The following is an 18,517-nucleotide window of genomic DNA, read 5'->3' on the forward strand; positions in this document are numbered from 1 at the left end:
GTTTTGCCTAGTAGGCTTCTTTCCCCAGGACTTCTTTTGTCCCTGGGGTTGACTCTTGTCTCTGGACCCCGATGGAGGCGGCCGTCGAGACTGCCTGGAGGCTGAAGCCCCCGGCGCTGGGGAAAGAGTCCGTTTGAAAGAAGGACGCTTACTCTTCTTCTTGACAGGTAAGAGAGTGCTTTTCCCACAAGAGATTCTCTTGATATAGTTATCCAAGTCCTCTCCAAACAACCTTGCACCACGAAATGGAAACCCAGCCAGTAGCTTCTTACATGGTGCTTCGGCTGACCAATTTTTCAACCATAGGATTCTACGTATATGCACCAACCCCAGTGAAAGACGGGAGGTTTGCACGATAGAATTTCTAATGGCGTCAACCACAAAGCATAAGGTCGCTGGAAGGTTAGCAAACCCCTGGGCCTGCTGTTCAGGTAATACTTTGATGACCTGCTTAACATGGTCTCTTAAGTATTGACAGACTCCAATCGCTGCTACTGCAGGTTGGGCCACTGATCCTGCTAAGGAGAAAACATCCTTCAATAGGGATTCCATCCTTTTATCTACAGGATCCCTGAGCATCTGAGCATTGTCTACAGGACAAGTCAGGCTATTATTTACGGAGGAAATGGCGGCATCAATAGCCGGTATTCCCCACATTTTAATAAACTTTTCTTCCATCGGATAAAGTGTTGAAAACTTTCTCGGCGGAAAAAAACGTTTGTCTGGGTGATCCCACTCAGAATAAACGAGCTTTTCAAGTAAAGTATGAACAGGAAAAGCATGTGCTGCTTGGAAAGGTTTCAGTGACCCCAAAGCAGAAGAGGATTCTTTAGCAGTTTCAGGTATGGGCAACTTAAATGTGGAGTGGACCAATCCAGTAAGGATCTGCACTAAGACTTTCTCCTCTTGGGAAGTCGCAGAGAGTCCCTCTCCACCTGACTCCTCCGAAGAGGAATCATCCGTCCCATCCCGATCCTCTGAAAGGGATTCATCTCCTTTATCCCAGAGCTCCTCTGTCTGAGGGTCTTGGGGAACAGAGGAAAGCCTAGTGCGTTTTCTTCCACTGAGTGAAGACGTAATCATGGCCATTAATCTTTCCTCTAGACCATTAATGGTTAAGGAAAAAACCTCTTGTGTAATATATACAGGGGCTGAAGTGCCAGAAGCAGATGTAGCCCGTGACCCCGATGGCTCTCCCTGGCTAGCCGTCCCTGGCCCATCTTTAGGGGGGGAGGATGCTGCCGACAGGGGGCCCTCAGAACCTGAACGAGATCCCCTAGTGTCTCTGGTTCCTGGGGTGCTTGAACCTCTTCTACCCATAGTGCAAAGCAACAAGGTGTGAGGTATACAAATTAACACTGCCCGCTGAGCGATGTAGTCTGGCTAAAAGCCTTGCTACCCAATGCTCAGTCTGGTGTTACTTCAGTAAATGCTGCCTAGGAGAATGCCTGTGTCCCACCCTACATGCGACCGTCAGCTGTGTCTCTCAGAAGGCTGTGTGCACCTGTACAGAGTGCCTTTAATAGCCTGCAGCTGGCCTGAGTGGGAGTCTAAGCACCTGTGATGACGTCCCGCCCCCTCCTCTACTGCCCCCCCCTCGAGTTTTGAAAAAAACGAGTGTTTCCCGCGCTGGCCGACTCTCCTGTCATCTTCTGGAGAAAGGCTGGGGATGGGGGGGGGGGGGGGGGGAGGGAGGCTGGTAACAAGATCTGCCTGAACGGCTATCTTCAGAGATGGTGGCCATTAGGCCACAGAGCCCGGGTGGTATAACCACTTTCTAGACCCCTGTGGCCCCTCTCTAGCCTGGGGGGGAACATTCAAACATGAGAAATCCCCCCTTCCATCTTACCTTGCAGCCGGCTTGAGACGCTGGGACATAGACAGCGATGAAAAAACACTGAGACAAACAGTCAGCATGTGCAGGTTTGTGCTCTTGGCAGCCCCCGGTGGTCACAATAGGCATAGCATGCATCTACCTTAAAGGAGAAAAGCCACTAGAACTCAAAAATTCTGTGGAATCTCCTCTTACCTTATCCAGCTGCAGGGTGCTGTTTACACAGACCCAATCTTCACCTCTCACGGTGGGCTCTGTTTGAAAAAACAGTCAGAGACTGGGGCCCCCTACGAATAGGGGGATCCAACAGTTCTGGGACCGTAAAGCACCTCGCCAGAAATTAGGAAGTTTAAAGCCATTTTCTGATCTGCGGGGTCCAGCTCTCTAAAAAGAGAAGCATTACGGGTAAAACCTTGTTTCTTCGGACACGAGGCCGGGGTACCATTCAATTCGGCCATGAAAAGACACTTTGAATGGATCCGGTTCGCCTGGCTTGCCCCAGTATAGGATCTTAGGATATTCCCTTTGGAGCTCAGCACAGGACATCTTTACACGTCCATCACCTAAGACACTGGCGTAAAAACTGAGGTATCCCTGCAAGGGGGAGGGATTATATAGGGGGTTGAACTTCCTGATAGGGTGTGCCAGTGTCCAATCACCAGTGATACCTATATAACCCATCAGTAATTACTGAGGCTCTGTGTCCCGTGATGTTCGAGAAAGAAATCAGTACACATACCTTTTTGAAGGCGATCAACCCAATCTCCAGCGGCAGAAGCTCTGCAGAGGACATGGCCGACAACGGCTGTGAAATGAATGGGAATTGACGTCACCCATAGAGTTACTATAGGGCTTCCATTGTCATCTGTGTCCTCTGCTCAACGTGGGATCAGTTGGATTGCCTGCCGAAAAGGTATGTATACTGATTTTTTTTCTTGACAGGACTAGATAGGTTAGATTGTGGGTGTCTGTAGATGCAGGGATTTTGGTTTTAGCATGCACTTTCACTTTAAGTCAGCCTGTTTATTATTATTATTATTATTATTATAATACAGATTTATATAGTGTCGACAGTTTACGCAGCACTTTATTTTAATGGACTGGCTAAATGCACTATTTTTTAAAATATAGCACACCAATACCACTTCCTACCTGGCCATCCTGTGTAATTAGCTCAACCGTCCTTAGTTTCCTAAGGATGCCATAAGTTGAATTACAGCAGCGATCCCTAAAAGTGGTTTCTGATGCAAGATAATTAGTCCTCATTCAAAATGTTGAGGACTATGCCCTGAGCTCCATATTTTTTGCAGTAATTCCATAAACAGATTAGTCATTTTACAAGCCTTGTAAAAGCGATCAAGCGGTTGTAGAGCCGCATAAATGACTTTTACCTGAAAGCTGATCGCCGGCACAAAGAAAAAAAAACACACACCACTTGGTATAACCAATTTCTGTCAAGGATAGATGGATAGAGACACAGATCTCCAAAGGATGGGAAATGGTTAAAATTTAAAGCAAGCAGTGTAAAAAAAAAGTCCTTATAAAAGTTAAATGGAGGTAGTAAGTTTATTTCTTTATCATAATGATGCACGCAGTGCATGTTTGGCTTTTTATTAAGATTATCCAGGGTCATAGAAACACATTACTTTGGGCTTTTTAACAAAGCTACATGTATATGCTAAAATGTAGCCATGCAAATCCATGGTTTTTAGGCATAGAAGAAAAACAGATTTCGTTTACAGGTGACATTAGAATCATATACTAGTGCCAAAGCCATTCTGCAGACTTACGGGTCAAAGACGAGCCGCGTGATATATTCCTTTGGCATCCGTGGAAGTTGATGCGAGAAGACATTCTGTAAGCCAACAAGCCACATAAGAATCTTCTTGTTAGACTTCTGAGACAAAGAATTTCCAATTACATGAAACTCAATAATCCCCCTACGCTCCTCAAGGCGTGCCGTCTCGTCTCGTGCAGCATTAGCAGATAGTAAACTTGTCTGTTCCAGAACAAAAAAAAGAAGTTAAACACGATGAAACTGGAGCATCCGGAATGCATCTAAGAATGTCAAGATAAGATACCAAAGAAAATCCTAATGCACATATAAAAGAAAACACAAGAGGGTGCCCCTATCTAGGTGTAGCAATTTATTAAAAAAATTAAATAAATAAAATAAAAATGCACTCAGTAGATAAAAGTGGATCAAGGCTTGTCAAAGAACCATAGTTCTTGAAGTACAGCTGTCAGGCTTCAGGCTGAACCATTCAGAAGTGGCAAGATGGCTGAGGCTCCAAACAGCACCTCTCGCCTGGGTAAGGGGATGTGGCTACATGCTTCAAGGCAGTCAGGAGTGCCCCTTTTATTAATTCATAGCTATGTTTTGTTCCAGCCTGAAGCCTGACAGCTGTACTACCATCAAGAACTCTGCTTCAACTAGCCACATAAAAGACAAAACAGAGCCCCAAGTGACCCACTGGTTTATGGAGCTGCATGGCTTTTGTACAGATTAACCCTTCTTTTGGCAGATTACAGATACTGTGGGCTTTGTTCACTTTGTCGTTGGGACACTCAAACTCTAGCACTTGCACTGAAGCTTTTATTTTTTACACAACTAGCCACATATGCCTGCAGAGCTTCACGGTGATCCTATGGAGTTCTAGAAGCGTTTATGACAAGCCTTGATAAACTTTAATCTAGTGAGTGCATTTTTATTGTCTTTTATACTTTTGTTTATACTTTTTACCTGCTTGCCGACGTCATACTGCAGCAGGTTGGCACGGAAGCTCAAACCGCTGTAGGTGTACATCGGCGCTTTAAGTGGTATAGGGGGCACGCAGGCGCCAGGGATCTGTTTACATTGACAGATCCCCGTTCTGTCAGGGAAGTAGAGAGACCTGCTGTTCCTAGTGATCAGGAACAGCGATCTCTCTATGCTCCCATTCAGTCCATCCCCCCTGCCCCAGTTAGAAACACCTCCCTAGGGAACACTTAACCCCTTTATCGCCCCCTAGTGTTAACCCCTTTCCTGCCAGTGACATTTATACAGTAATCAGTGGCTATCTTTAGCTCTGATCGCTGTATAAATGTCAATGGTCCCAAAAAAAAAAAAAAAAAAAAAAAAAAGTGTCAAAAGTGTTTGATTTGTTCGCCGTAATGTCGCAGTCCCGCTAAAAATGGCCGATCACCGCCATTACTAGTAAAAATAAAAAAAAAATAAAATAAAAATTCCATAAATATATTTCCTATTTTGTAGACCCAATAACTTTTGCGCGAACCAATCAATACACTTGTTAAGAGATTTTTTTTTTACCAAAAATATGTAGAATACATATTGGCCTAAACTGACAGACATTTTTTGGATATTATAGGAAAAAGTAAAAAATAGGGTTTTTTTTTCCAAAATTGTCACTTTGTTATCTATAGCGCAAAAAAAAAAAAAAAAAACGCAGAGGCGATCAAATACCACCAAAAGAAAGCACTATTTGTGGGGGGGAAAAAAAAAAAAAAAAGGGACATAAATTTAATTTGGGTACATCACGTGACTGCGCAATTGTCAGTTAAAGCGATGCAGTGCCGTATCGCAAAAAATGGCCTGGTCAGGAAGTGGGTAAAACCTTCCAGGGCTGAAGTGGTTAATTAATAAAAATCGCTACACCTAGATGTAGGCGCCCTCTTGTGTTTCTTTATAGGTCAATATAAGATGCATGACATAGCTATTGCATAGGCATTTATCCTCCTAACAATTCATATATTAACATTACAAAAAAAACACACATGCACTAACAAAATTTTGTATCAGTGGGTCTTACATCTGGACCCAGCATAGCGGCAGGGTCAGTGATGGTTAGCATAACTTCATTCACCAATTCCATAGGAATATCACCCATAACCCGGATTCTCTTCGCATCTTCTATGGTTAGGCTGTCTGACAGTTTTCTTTTCTCTCCTGTGCGAAATAAAGAGGTTATTCAGCAGGCAATAAACCATGTAAAATGTGTGATATGACAAGAAAACTATGCAGCATCCAGAAAATCAATACAAATTTTTTTTTTTTACCACTTCCCGCCCGGCCTATAGTAAATTGAAAGCTGGGCAGGCCTCTCTCCTACGACATCCAGATTGTGCCACGCTGCGGCATGATCTGTCACCGGCTGCATCCACCGGACAGAGCCGATGTGGGTCACTGTACTGGCCTGCTGCCGATACTATGTGACCAATCACAGCAGGTCATATGACAGTTGTAAACAATGAGTGGCTTCCTTTCAAGCCATCCATCGTGTACAATTGTGTTGCTAGCTGGGATTGGTCAGTGATCACATGGTACAGACTGGGCCAATCACAGCCCATCTGTGCCATGTGATCAGCTGTGGCCAATCACAGCTAATCACAACAAAAACAAACTCAATTCAGTAAAATATTTGCTTATAGCAATGAAATTCAGAAAAAAAAACAAAACAAAACAAAAAAAACAAAACAAAAAAACAATCACTTCCCCAGAGTAGTACAAGGTTACTATGGTAACGTTATATTGCTCTGTCAAAGTGTATTAAGAATTAAAAAAAATATATATTTTTTTTTTCTCCCATACTATCACCAGTTAGTGATGACGGTAAACAAAATGATAAAAATTTAGTTTGGGTACAGTGTTGCATGACCATGCAATTGTCATTCAAAGTGTGACAGCGCTGCCTGGGCAGGAAGGGGGTAAAAGTGTCCGGTATTGAAGTGGTTACGATTACAACCCGACTATACAATCTTTCTACTATCAATTTTAGTTTACCAAAACTATGTAATGTGAGAACCTACCTAATCTAACCAATCAATCTGTATCCAATCAGGCAAACCTTGCTCTGCATACAGTGGATATAAAAAATATACACACCCCTGTTAAAAGTGTCAGGTTTCTGTGGTGTACAAAAATGAGACTAAGATAAATCATTTCAGAACTTTTTCCACCTTTAAATGTGACCTATAAACTGTACAACTCAGTTGAACAATAAAATGAAATCTTTTAGGTGGAGGGAAGTAAAAATAAAAAAAAAAACACTAAAATTATATGGTTGCATAAGTGTGCACACCCTTAAACTAATACTTTGTTGAAGCATCTCTTGATTTTATTACAGCACTCAGTCTTTTTGGGTATGAGTCTATCAGCATGGCACATCTTGACCTGGCAATATCTGCCCACTCTTCTTTGCAAAAACACTCGAAATCTGTCAGATTTCGAGGGCATCTAATGTGCACAGCCCTCTTCAGATAACACCACAGATTTTCAATGGGATTCAGGTCTGGGCTCTGGCTGGGCCATTCCAAAACTTTTATCTTCTTCTGGTGAAGCCATTCCTTTGCTGATTTGGATGTTTGCATTTGTTTGCATTTTTAACCCTTTCTCAGCCGCTAGCGGGGGTAAAACCGCCCCTCTAGCGGCCGAATAGCGCAGCAAACCGGTTGTTAAAGCGCTGCTAAAAATAGCGGCGCTTTACCGCCGATGCACCTCCCGTCCCAGTGCGAAAGGGGCCTTAGGCTGAAATCACAATTTTTTTTTTCTTCAGTACAGACTGTCGAAAATTGCCAGTGCCAATGATATATGTCAAGTAATCACTGGGTGGTACTCGGAAAAGTTTTTAGTTAGCAATAATCGCACCTTGGATAAACCTCATTGGCTATTAGGTGGGCTCATATACAGCAAGGTACTACTAAAATTCGGTTGTATATTCCAACTTTTGATAGGAAGTCCTGGGAGGAATGTTTTGAAGATAACAAGCTTGAAACAGCTTTCCCATGGGATAAATTGATTCTGACAAAATATTTTTCAGGAGGTTTGCACAGAATCTACCCTCAAAAGGTCTCCTGACTCCTCACGCTGCCATTCTTATGGTGGAACATAAATTTTAATTTGTTCTGTACCTGCCCTAGACTGACAGTTCAGGATGGAAAGCTTTGATCTTATTAATACCCATCTCCAACTATCCCTTCCACTTTCTCCTGAGCTTGCACTGTAGGGTATACAGGACAACAAGTAAAGGCTCTGTTATACCTATATACTATTGATTTCCTACCTGTTGTACTATGTAAATAGACCTACCACCTCCCTTGGTGCTTTGTGGGAGTCTTTCACTAATGCAAAGATGAAGTGCTGCCAATGTACAAGTTGACATATATTAAATAGGAATTGTCAAAAAAAAAAAAAAAAAAAAATATTTCGGTCAACCTTGGATGACCCAATGAGTGCTCATCATTCTCCATTGGAGGTCCTGTCCTCCAGGCCCTTTTTGTTTATCTTTGACGATTCCCTTTTCATCATGTTCTGGGTTATACCTTTGCACCCTGTATACTGTTCTGGCCTGCTTAAGGTTATATGTGGTCTATGCACATGTGTTTGTACTTCATTCTGAAGATTTGTACCATCCTGATACCTGCTGTTATTGTACCGTGCATTTGTTCCACTAAAGAGCAATCCTGGTGGTTAAAATTTCACCCGATTACAGCAGTATGGTCTACAGAGGAGTGGGAAAACCATCTATTCAGATCAGATCCATATTCAGGTGTGTGATTTTTTTTTAAAATAAACTATATATTTTCTGAAAGCAAACGTATTGCTATAAAAGGGTGCTTGTTGCAAATTTTTTTTATGTCAGACAATATTTGCACAGCAGTTCATCAAATGCAAATTTTCAGGAAAAAAAAAATCATCACAAATGAATTTTAGTGCACACAAAACACAATAAAATACCCAGCTGTTATGCAGAGAAAATGGATACCCAACTTTAAAATTGTTCATGCCCATGTAATGATGCCAAGCTACAATACAATAAATTATCCATAGGTGACGCTTTAAAAGCCTTTACAGGTTACCAGTTTAGAGTTAAACAGGAGGTCTGGTGCGCTCACAGTTTACACAAGTGTGTGGAACCTACAAGCACATGCGTGTGTGTGTGTGTAGGGACCCTTTAAAAAAAAAAAAAAAAAAAATTTATAATTTTTAAAACCCGGTCACGTGGTAAAGAGCTAATTTCATTAGCTCTTTACCCTGATCGGGGGATGGACTGTGGACACACCTGATCCCTGCGATGCGGGCCCCCAGCAGTAGCTGCGAGAAGCAGAGGATGTCATATGAGCCCGGATGGGAGAGTGTTCCTGCGGGCATCATGACTATACGCCGGTTTGGAAGTGGTTAAATATTTCTAATGCTGTCGCTTTATTTTTTTTTTGGATCAACTTTATTGCCATAAAAAAAAAAGGAGGATAAACATGGCCAGTGACGGGTATTCTTTACTGAGAGATCTGGGGTCTATTAGATCTCTCCTCTGCCCTCAAAAGTATAAATTTACTTAATATACACATATTTATCACTAGATTTTTCAAACCCAAATGAATTTGATACCATTAGGAAGGACTGCATTGGATATTTTATATTGGGAGGTAGTATATAAGCATGGAGGTGATGTATCCGGTCATGTGACCCCTGAAGACGTCAGACACACTGACGAAATGCGTTGGCTGTGGTCAAGAATGATACGTAACTTCCGTCCACAGTGGAATGCAGATGGAGCGCACCACAGAGTTCCTGCATCCACTTGTTTCTTTTTCAACCTGTTATGCTGGTTGGCGTTTAGTGCCATTTTTTATCAAATAAACCACGTTTTTTGACATACTTCACCATGGGAGATTGTTCTTTACCCTATGTCTAACCTGGATATGCGTGGCCATTCCTTGTATTGGAGATATCATTTGGACCTGCAGTGACGGATTCTAGGAAGCAGTTTGATAATCCTAAGGCTGTTATGATCTCTGTAATAGGGATCATATCCATCTGGTGAGTAGGCTGTTTGCTCGGTGTTGGTGGAGGATTTCTGTATTCACTCAAGCATTGGAAAAGGACTTGGACTTGGGCATTTCTGATAAGGATTTTTGATAAGGACGTTTGATTCACTTTGATTCATTTTTATTCACTTATATATAATTTTTTAATTTGCACAGCAGATGATATGTTTGGTTACTACCTGAATTGTTGTGTATGTCCCATTGGAGTGAATCTGGTGGTTTTGTAGTTACAATTTATTTCATTTTGTACTGTTTGCACTTTATGATTAGATAATCATCAGATTATTAGCGCAGTTCACCACACTTTTATCACATTGGTTTTACTAACTTTTTGAACAGGCAGCTGTTTTTATAATTTCATTATTTATTTGCGCGGGTAGGGGAGCCATTGTTCCCCTATCACACACTTTCTGCCTTTAGTTTTGCCTTCAGCAAGTGTGAAATGCATGCTCAATTGGGTTGAGATCAGGTGATTGACTCAGTCATTGCAGAATATTTCACTTTTCCTTCAAAGCTCCTGGGTTGCTTTTGCAGTGTGTTTTGGATCATTGTCCATCTGTACTGTGAAGCGTCGTCCAATCAACTTTGCTGCATTTGGCTGAATCTGGGCTGACAGTATATCTCTAAACACTGCAGAATTCATCCAGCTGCTTCTGTCATATCATCGATAGACACCAATGACCCAGTGCCACTGGAAGCCATGCATACCCATGCCATCACACTGCCTCCACCATGTTTTACAGATGACGTTGTGTGCTTTGGATTGTGGAGGAGCTGTTCCAAGCCTTCTCCACACTTTTTTTTCTTCCCGTTATTCTGGTAGATTCGTTTCATGCGTCCAAAGGATGCTTTTCTAGAACTGGTCTCGCTTTTTTTTTTTTTCTTTTATGTTTTTTTGGCAAAGTCTAGTTTGGCTTTTCTATTCTTCAGGCCTCATGAAGGGTTTGCACCTTGCAGTGAACCCTCTGTATTTGCGCTTGTAAAGTCTTCTCTTGATAGTAGACAATGAAACGCCCAACCTCCTGGAGAGCGTTCTTCACTTCTCTGGATGTTGTGAATCTTTACCATAGAGAGGATCCTGCGATCATCCACTACTGCTGTCTTCCGTGGACCTCCAGGCCTTTTTATGTTGCCGAGTTCACCAGTGCGTTCTTCTTTCGTCAGAATATACCAAACTGTTGATTTGGCCACTCCTAATGTTGCTGCTATCTCTGATGGATTTATTTTCATTTTTGAAACCTTACAATGGCCTGTTTGACTTGCATGGACAGCTCCTTTGAACACATGATGTAGGTTCACAACAAGATTTCAAATGCAAATACCACACTTAAAATCAACTCCAGACCCTTTACCTGCTTAATTGATGAAGAAAAAACAAAGTAGTAACTCACACCTGGCCATAAAACAGCTTTTTTAAATTGTCCAATTACTTTTGGTCCCTTGAAAAAAAAAAAGGGGGGGGGGGGGTGTGGCTGTTCTTAAGAGCCGTAATTCCTAAACCCTTCCTCTGATTTGGATGTACATATCCTCAAATTAAACAAGAGTGTGCACTTTCAGCCCATATCTATTATAGAACTATAGCTTGAATATGTTTTGGTAAATACCTGAAAAAAAAAAAAAAAAAAAAAAAAAAAACAACATTGTGCCTGTATCCTGTCCAAATATATATGGACCCAACTGTATATAGAGGTCGGGAAACGATTAAGTAGAGCACACAGTTCACTTTTTAATATTAAATTTACCTGCAATTCAACATTAGAAAAAAAATGTAACAGAATAATTTTATGCATTACCAGGTAGAGGTTCCGAAATTCCAGCATCTCCATTGGATGTTAGAGTTGAGTTGTTGTTCAGGCTGTTGCTGAAAAGTGGAGCACTAGGGGCAGCAGTAGTGTTTACAGCAGCTAGTAAGATAAACAATGAAAGAAGTCAGCTGTAAACAAAAAAAAATATACACAATCTGCTTTCCAGATAAAAATGAAAAAAAGTAAAAGTTAGTGGAGGTAGTTTGCAGTTTAAGCAGAACTAAAAACTGTTCAATATGATTTTGAAATACATGGGCCGCCATAAGTTTTATGCCATAATGTGCTAGTATGTACTGCATATTATCACAGACTTACAGTGGATATAAAAAGTCTACACACCCCTGTTAAAATGTCAGGTTTCTGTGATGTAAAAAAAAAAAAATTAGACAAATATCAAAATAAAATAATGTGGTTGCATAAGTGTGCACACCCTCTTAACTGGGGATGTGTTCAGAGTTAAGCAATCAAATTTTAACTCATGTTAAATAGGAGTCAGTACACACCTGCCATCATCCAAAGTGCCTATTAACCCCCAAATAAAGTTCAGCTGTTCCAGTAGGTCTTTCCTGACATTTTCTTAGTTGCATTCTACATCAAAAGCCATGGTCCGCAGAGAACTTCCAAAGCATCAGAGGGATCTCATTGTTAAGAGGCATCGGTCAGGAGAAGGGTACAAAAGAATTTCCAAGGCATGAGATATACCATGGAACACAGTGATGACAGTCATCATCAAGTGGAGAAAATATGGCACAACAGTGACAATACCAAGAACTGGACGTCTCTCCAAAACGGATGAAAACAGGAGAAGAAAACTGGTCAGGGGGGCTGCCATGAGGCCTACAGCAACATTAAGGGCCAGTTCACACCATAGAAACGCAGTTCAGATGCGTTCCAGATGCTTTTCCGCATGTGCATTTTTGGTCCCCTTTCTGATGCAGTCCAGTGCATCCCCCCCCCCCCCCCCCCCCCCATCTTTTTTCTTAACCTTAAATAAGGGCATGTGTGTGTTCCAGTGCGTTTTATAGCGTGTCAGCATGTTCTTTTTTTTTCTGGAACTGCAAGCGCTGGTGTAAACTATGCCATTGAAAACAATATAATCTACTTTCCGTGCGTTTTTGATGCATAAAAAAAAAAACAACGCACTAGGCTGCATGTGGTGTGAACTGGCCCTAAAGGAGCTGCAGGAATATCTGGCTGTGTGGTACATGTGACAACAATCTCCCGTATTCTTCATATGTCTGGGCTATGGGGTAGAGTGGCAAGACGGAAGCCTTTTCTTACGAAGAAAAACATCCAAGCCTGGCTAAATTTTGCAAAAACACATCTGAAGTCCCCCAAAAGCGTGTGGGAAAAATGTGTTATGGTCTGATGAAACCAAGGTTGAACTTTTTAGCCATAAATTCCAAAAGATTTGTTTGGCGCAAAACACCGCACATGACCAAAAGAACACCATACTCACAGTGAAGCATGGTGGTGGCAGCATCATGTTTTGGGCTGTTTTTCTTCAGCTGGAATAGGGGCCTTGGTACAGTTCCAAATACCAGTCAATATTGGCACAAAACCTTCAGGCTTCTGCTAGAAAGTGGAACATGAAGAGGAACTTCATCTTTCAGCCTGACAATGACCCAAAGCATACATCCAAATCACCAAAAGAATGGCTTAACCAGAAGAAGATTAAAGTTTTGGAATGGCCTAGCCAGAGCCCAGACCTGAATCCAATTGAAAATCTTTGGGGTGATCTGAAGAGGGCTGTGCACAGGAGATGCCCTCGCAATCTGGCAGATTGAGTGCTTTTGCAAAGAAGAGTGGTCAAATATTGCCAAGTCAGGATGTGTCATGCTGATAGACTCACACACACAAAGACTGAGTGCTGTAATAAAGTCAAAAGGTGCTTCATTAGTATTAGTATTAGTTTAAGGGTGTGCACATTATTATTTTAGTGTTTTATTTTTACTTCCACCTAAAAGAGTTCAGTTTGTTGTTCAACTGAGTTGTACGGTTTATAGGTCACATTAAAAAAAAAAAGGTGGAAAAAGTTCTGAAATGATTTATCGTCCTCTTTTTTTTTTTTACTTTACTAAAACTTGACATTTTAACAGGGGTGTGTGTATATTTTTTATATCCACTGTATGCAGAGTAAGGTTTGCCTGATTGGATACAGATTGATTGGTTAGCTAAGGTAGGTCCTCATATTACATAGTTTTGGTAAACTAAAGTTGAAATCAAATTTTTTGGAAAAAAAAAAAAAAAAAAAGAAGACTTTAAAAGAGGAAGAAAACTTCCCTCTAATGTTTGCCTATAATAAGACTTACCTATAGGTAGTGTAAATATCTCCTAAACTTGCACTGTTAGGGGAGATATTTACTGTATACTGTGCCGTTAAGTCATCAGCACATGTGCTCTGAAGGAACGGTCGCCCATGCCATTTCTTCAGACGCCTGTGCCGTGACTAGCAGCTTCCGCACAAATACGCAGGAGTGATGTCATGGGGCTGCGGCCAGTCACAGAGCCGGAGTCTGTGGACTCAAAAGAAATAAGTATGAAACAATGTCGCGCTACTAGTGATAAAACTTAATAGGTAAAAAGTAGTAAAGCAGCTAGCATAAACAGTATAGTAAACTGCACAAACAAGTGAAAAAGATAAAAAATGCAGCGCTAGTATGTAACAAAGTGCAAAAGTGAAGTATCACCTCACGTGCAAATATAAAGCAGATAGTAACTTGTAGGTCAGATATCAACGTGAACAATATACAACAACATAAGGACAAACAAATCAGGAAAGTTTGTCACAGGTAGGTGAAAATGTCCATATAAGACAGCAAAAAAAAAAAAAACTGCAACTAAAACTGTCTGTGATAAACCAAAAAAAAAAAATAGGAGATTCTTCAGAAAAATGAAATAAAGTCCCATGTGTAGATGATGCCTGTAGATGATAGTAAATCAACCACTATATGACAGGAATAACCTCTTCATAAGATATTTTGCCACATCAAGATGGAAATATTGAAGGAATGGGTACGCTTACCATGAGAAGTGGACACACTCACCATACGGCTGTGGGTCAATCGGGTGTTTGGATTCAACAATCCGGCAGATATTTGATGGAAGGAGCTGGTGTGGAGATACGCCTCAATACTTCCGTCACAATCCGTGGTAAGCAAATGGTGTAGCTAGGACAGCCCGGCTAAAGAACTTGGACAGTACAAACAGTACAGTACAATCCACCATTGCCCCAGTTGAAGGACTTTTGTCCAAAACATGTCGGGTTGCCGAACCTCTGTGCTTTCTGACACCACGCGATACTGTTATTTATCCTTTATTTTTTATGTGATCACTCCCTGTACCCACCCGACTAGGTGGATTGTATTGTTAAGCTTTTGCTGTTTTAATACATTTTTATTTTTGGATTTACGCACTGTGGAGGCCCTTCTCTTCTTTCCTTTTTAATGGTTTGATGTGACACCATTTGGAGTGTGACCATCGGATGGGATTCCAAGTTCGTTAGCCGGGCTTTCCTAGCTACACCATTTGCTTATCACGGATTGTGACGGAAGTATTGAGACGTATCTCCACACCAGCTCCTTCCATCAAATATCTGCCAGATTGTTGAATCAAAACACCCGATTGACCCACCGCCATATGGTGAGTGTGTCCACTTCTCATGGTAAGCGTACCCTTTCCTTCAATATTTCCATCTTGATGTGGCAAAATATCCTATGAAGAGGTTATTCCTGTCACATATAGTGGTTGATTTACTAGCATCTACAGGCATCATCTACAAATGCAACAAGTAATACAAAATATAGTGTAGCGCTATGTGCACATATAAATAATGTATCAGTTTTACCTTAACAAACAATGTTGTAACAATAGGTGATGTAAATTGACATAAAAAGTGAAAATAGCGTGAATCAAAAAATATAAAAATATGAAATCAGACAAGGAGTCTAAAAAACATACATGTGTGGTAAATCAAATTATATAGTCCATAAGAAATTGACAATTATATTGATGATAAAATAGTGGAATAGAAAACCACCACCAAAAAATCCATAAGTATTAAAGTGCCAAAAAATAGAAAAAAAACTCCTGGGATTTCCACGTAAACGGAATTTGTTCACTTCTGGCAGATGGATAAGAAGGAAATCACAGATGGGTGGAAGATCAAAATAAGTGACAGGACCATCACCGGAGCATCAAAAGAGGCTTACCAGAATCAGATGACTTGAGAAGACATACGTCTTACAAGTCTCAGAAAGCGTAATGACCACCGGGTCTGGCGAGATGAATCGTCAAATTATCCTCAGCTTCCAAAAGGGGGGGGAAGGGGTCTCACCACAGCTTTAATCGTCCCCAAGACAGTCCAACAGGCCCAGTGGATGTTTCAAAGATCATGCGAGAAGAAAAGCTCACATGGCATGATAACGTTTAAAAGCAACAATTTATTAAAATGGTAAAAATAAAACACTCACATGGTAGGAGATCAAAAACAGCTTATATAGAATCAATTGCGGTAATCGTGAGGGGTCCACCTCATTGTCTGATTTCATATTTTTTGATTCACGCTATTTTCACTTTTTACGTCAATTTACATCACCTATTGTTACAACATTGTTTGTTTGTTAAGGTAAAACTGATACATTATTTATATGTGCACATAGCGCTACACTATATTTTGTATTACTTGTTGCCTTTGCCTGTGTCTAGAGGTGTGTTAGCTGCTTATTGTACACTATATATTTTTTCTCTTTTCTCTAATATTATTTGGTGCAGCGCTGCACTTATTTCCATATTGTATCATCTACAAATGCGACTTTATTTAATTTTTCTGAAGGACCTCCTATTTTTTTCGGTTTATCACAGACAGTTTTAGTTGCAGTTTTTTTTTCTTGCTGTCTTATATGGATATTTTCACCTACCTGAGACAAACTTTCCTGATTTGTTTGTCCTTTTGTTGTTGTATATTGTTCACGTTGATATCTGACCTACAAGTTACTATCAGCTTTATATTTTTACGTGAGGTGATACTTCACTTTCGCACTTTTTTTTTTTTTTTTTTTTTTTTTTTTTACACACTAGCGCTGCATTTTTTATCTTTTGGACTCAAAAGGAAGACAGGTGAAGGGGGTTGCGGCCTCGAGCGGGGACGACGAGTGCTTTGTTTGCAGGCAAGTTTCACATAATGTGCTAGTATGCGATGAAAACTTTATTGCCTTTTTTTGCTATGAACAACATCCCTTGTGGCCGCTTTCCTGGTCGCTGGTGACCAGCTAAACAAAGAGGCAGAACTGTAAGTGACAAACTACTCGTCGCTCCCGGTTTCCAGGGTTACAGAGAGAGAGGAGCGATGTCAGTTCAGAGCAGCAATTGCCACCAGCTGAATTGCTCCCAGGCTACGCAATGGGAAAGTAGAGCCCAGGAAAGCTGGCGGCTGCCGCCACCGCAGGTGTGTGTGTGTGTGTGTGTGTGTGTGTGTGTGTGTGTGTGTGTGTGTGTGTGTGTGTGTGTGTGTGGAATCGAGTGGCTAATTAGCCACTCGGATCACTTCTGCCTTACAGGGAATCGCCGGCTGAAAGATACATACCAGGATGATGCCTGTAGGTGCAGGCATCATCCCGGTATAACCACTGAAACCCAAGGACGTCCTATGGGCGGCAAGTGGTTAATGAATTTTAATGCACAGAAACACAATATAATAACCAATTTTTGGTAAAATATAAATGATGTTACGACAAACTACGTCACCATAGGCAAATCTTTAGAAGCCGTTACAGGTCACCAGTTTAGAGAGTTACTTGCGCGCGGCAATACCTTACGTGTGGTGCAATCACAGTTTATGTATGTGTGCGGGACCAAAGCGTGCGCAAGCGCGGTGGAGGTTTTAAAATTTTTTGTTGTTACATGGTTTCTTTAAAAATATTTTTTTTCTCATCACTTTTTACGAGGAATTAAAAACATCACTTGTAACAGCAAAAGGTACTGTTTATGGAGAGATCTGGGGTCTTTTGGACCCCAGACCTCTCCTCTGCTCTAAAAGCAGCTGATCACACCAAGATCGATGTGTTCAGATGGTCTGCCCATTTAAAAATGGCACTGTTTACATTCGGGAAACCGGAAATGTCACTTGCTGTTTCCTGAACCACAGAGATCGGGGCACTTGGGGTCCCCCATGATCTCTGCAGTAAGCCGGCAGAATTTCTTTCATTCTGGGCTCACCGCCCCATGGAGGCACCGGCGGGGGCCACCCCTTCCGCCGCATGTAAAAGCCATCCAGCAGCTAATTAGGATGGCTATCATATAAAAGCTAGCTACCAGCTTTAAAAAAAACGATTCAGGGATGATGCCTATAAATGCAGGCATCATCCCAGTGCAACCACTTAAAAAAGGAGAAGTTCAGCCAAAGCTGGTTTGGCTGTACTTCTGTGCGTCACAAAAGTGCAGTCCGTTTTGCACTCCTGTGACCCGTTTTCAGCCAAGAACGGGCTGAAGTCCGCTCTCTGCTGACGTTGTGGATTTCAGTCCAGGCACCGTGCCATCCCGCCAATGGGAGTCTGGATCCTCCAGGTGTCTGAACATCCGTCTCAGCCCCTCAGTGAGCTGCTGAGAGCCTGAGATGACCCCCCCCCCTCCCTCCACAGCTTAGCACTCCAGTGAGCGAGGAGGAAGCAGAGCGGAGAGCTGTGACTGACAGTCTACAGCTCTCTGCTCTGTGAGCTGAGAGAACCAAGGCATCAGCGGTGTTTAACCACTTGGTTGTCAGTGCAGACGCACTGGGGGACCGATGCTGCATACACCCAAGTATGAAACTGGAAAGAAAAATCCCATACTTCTCTTTTAAAGCCAAAATTAAAGTACATGTACATGATTTGGTGCTAACGGCAGATATACCTAATGTCAGGGAACCATCTAAAATCCAAGGGAAAAGTGTTATCCAGATTTTGAAAAAGGGATAGGTAAAAACATAAATCCCTGGTTACACTGCAGAGAATACCAGACTGGATGTCTGTCCCATCTGATCCACATGATGAAATTGAAATATTGGATAAACCAACTA

The 18,517-nt window shown here is 41.6% G+C and overlaps 1 protein-coding gene across 1 annotated transcript in view; it reads right to left on the reverse strand.

Moving 5' to 3' along the window:
- Window positions 1-18,517, reverse strand: part of KAT2A (lysine acetyltransferase 2A) — a 152,580-nt gene that overhangs the window by 41,099 nt on the left and 92,964 nt on the right. The window contains exons 8-10 of the mRNA XM_073606108.1: window positions 11,452-11,562; window positions 5,644-5,780; window positions 3,625-3,833 (exon numbers count right to left, since the gene is read on the reverse strand). Coding sequence (XP_073462209.1) covers window positions 3,625-3,833; window positions 5,644-5,780; window positions 11,452-11,562 — 457 coding nt within the window. The remainder of the gene's footprint in view (window positions 1-3,624; window positions 3,834-5,643; window positions 5,781-11,451; window positions 11,563-18,517) is intronic.

Source organism: Aquarana catesbeiana, linkage group LG12 (genome assembly GCF_042186555.1).
Source record: "Aquarana catesbeiana isolate 2022-GZ linkage group LG12, ASM4218655v1, whole genome shotgun sequence".
Taxonomy (NCBI): Eukaryota; Metazoa; Chordata; class Amphibia; order Anura; family Ranidae; genus Aquarana; species Aquarana catesbeiana.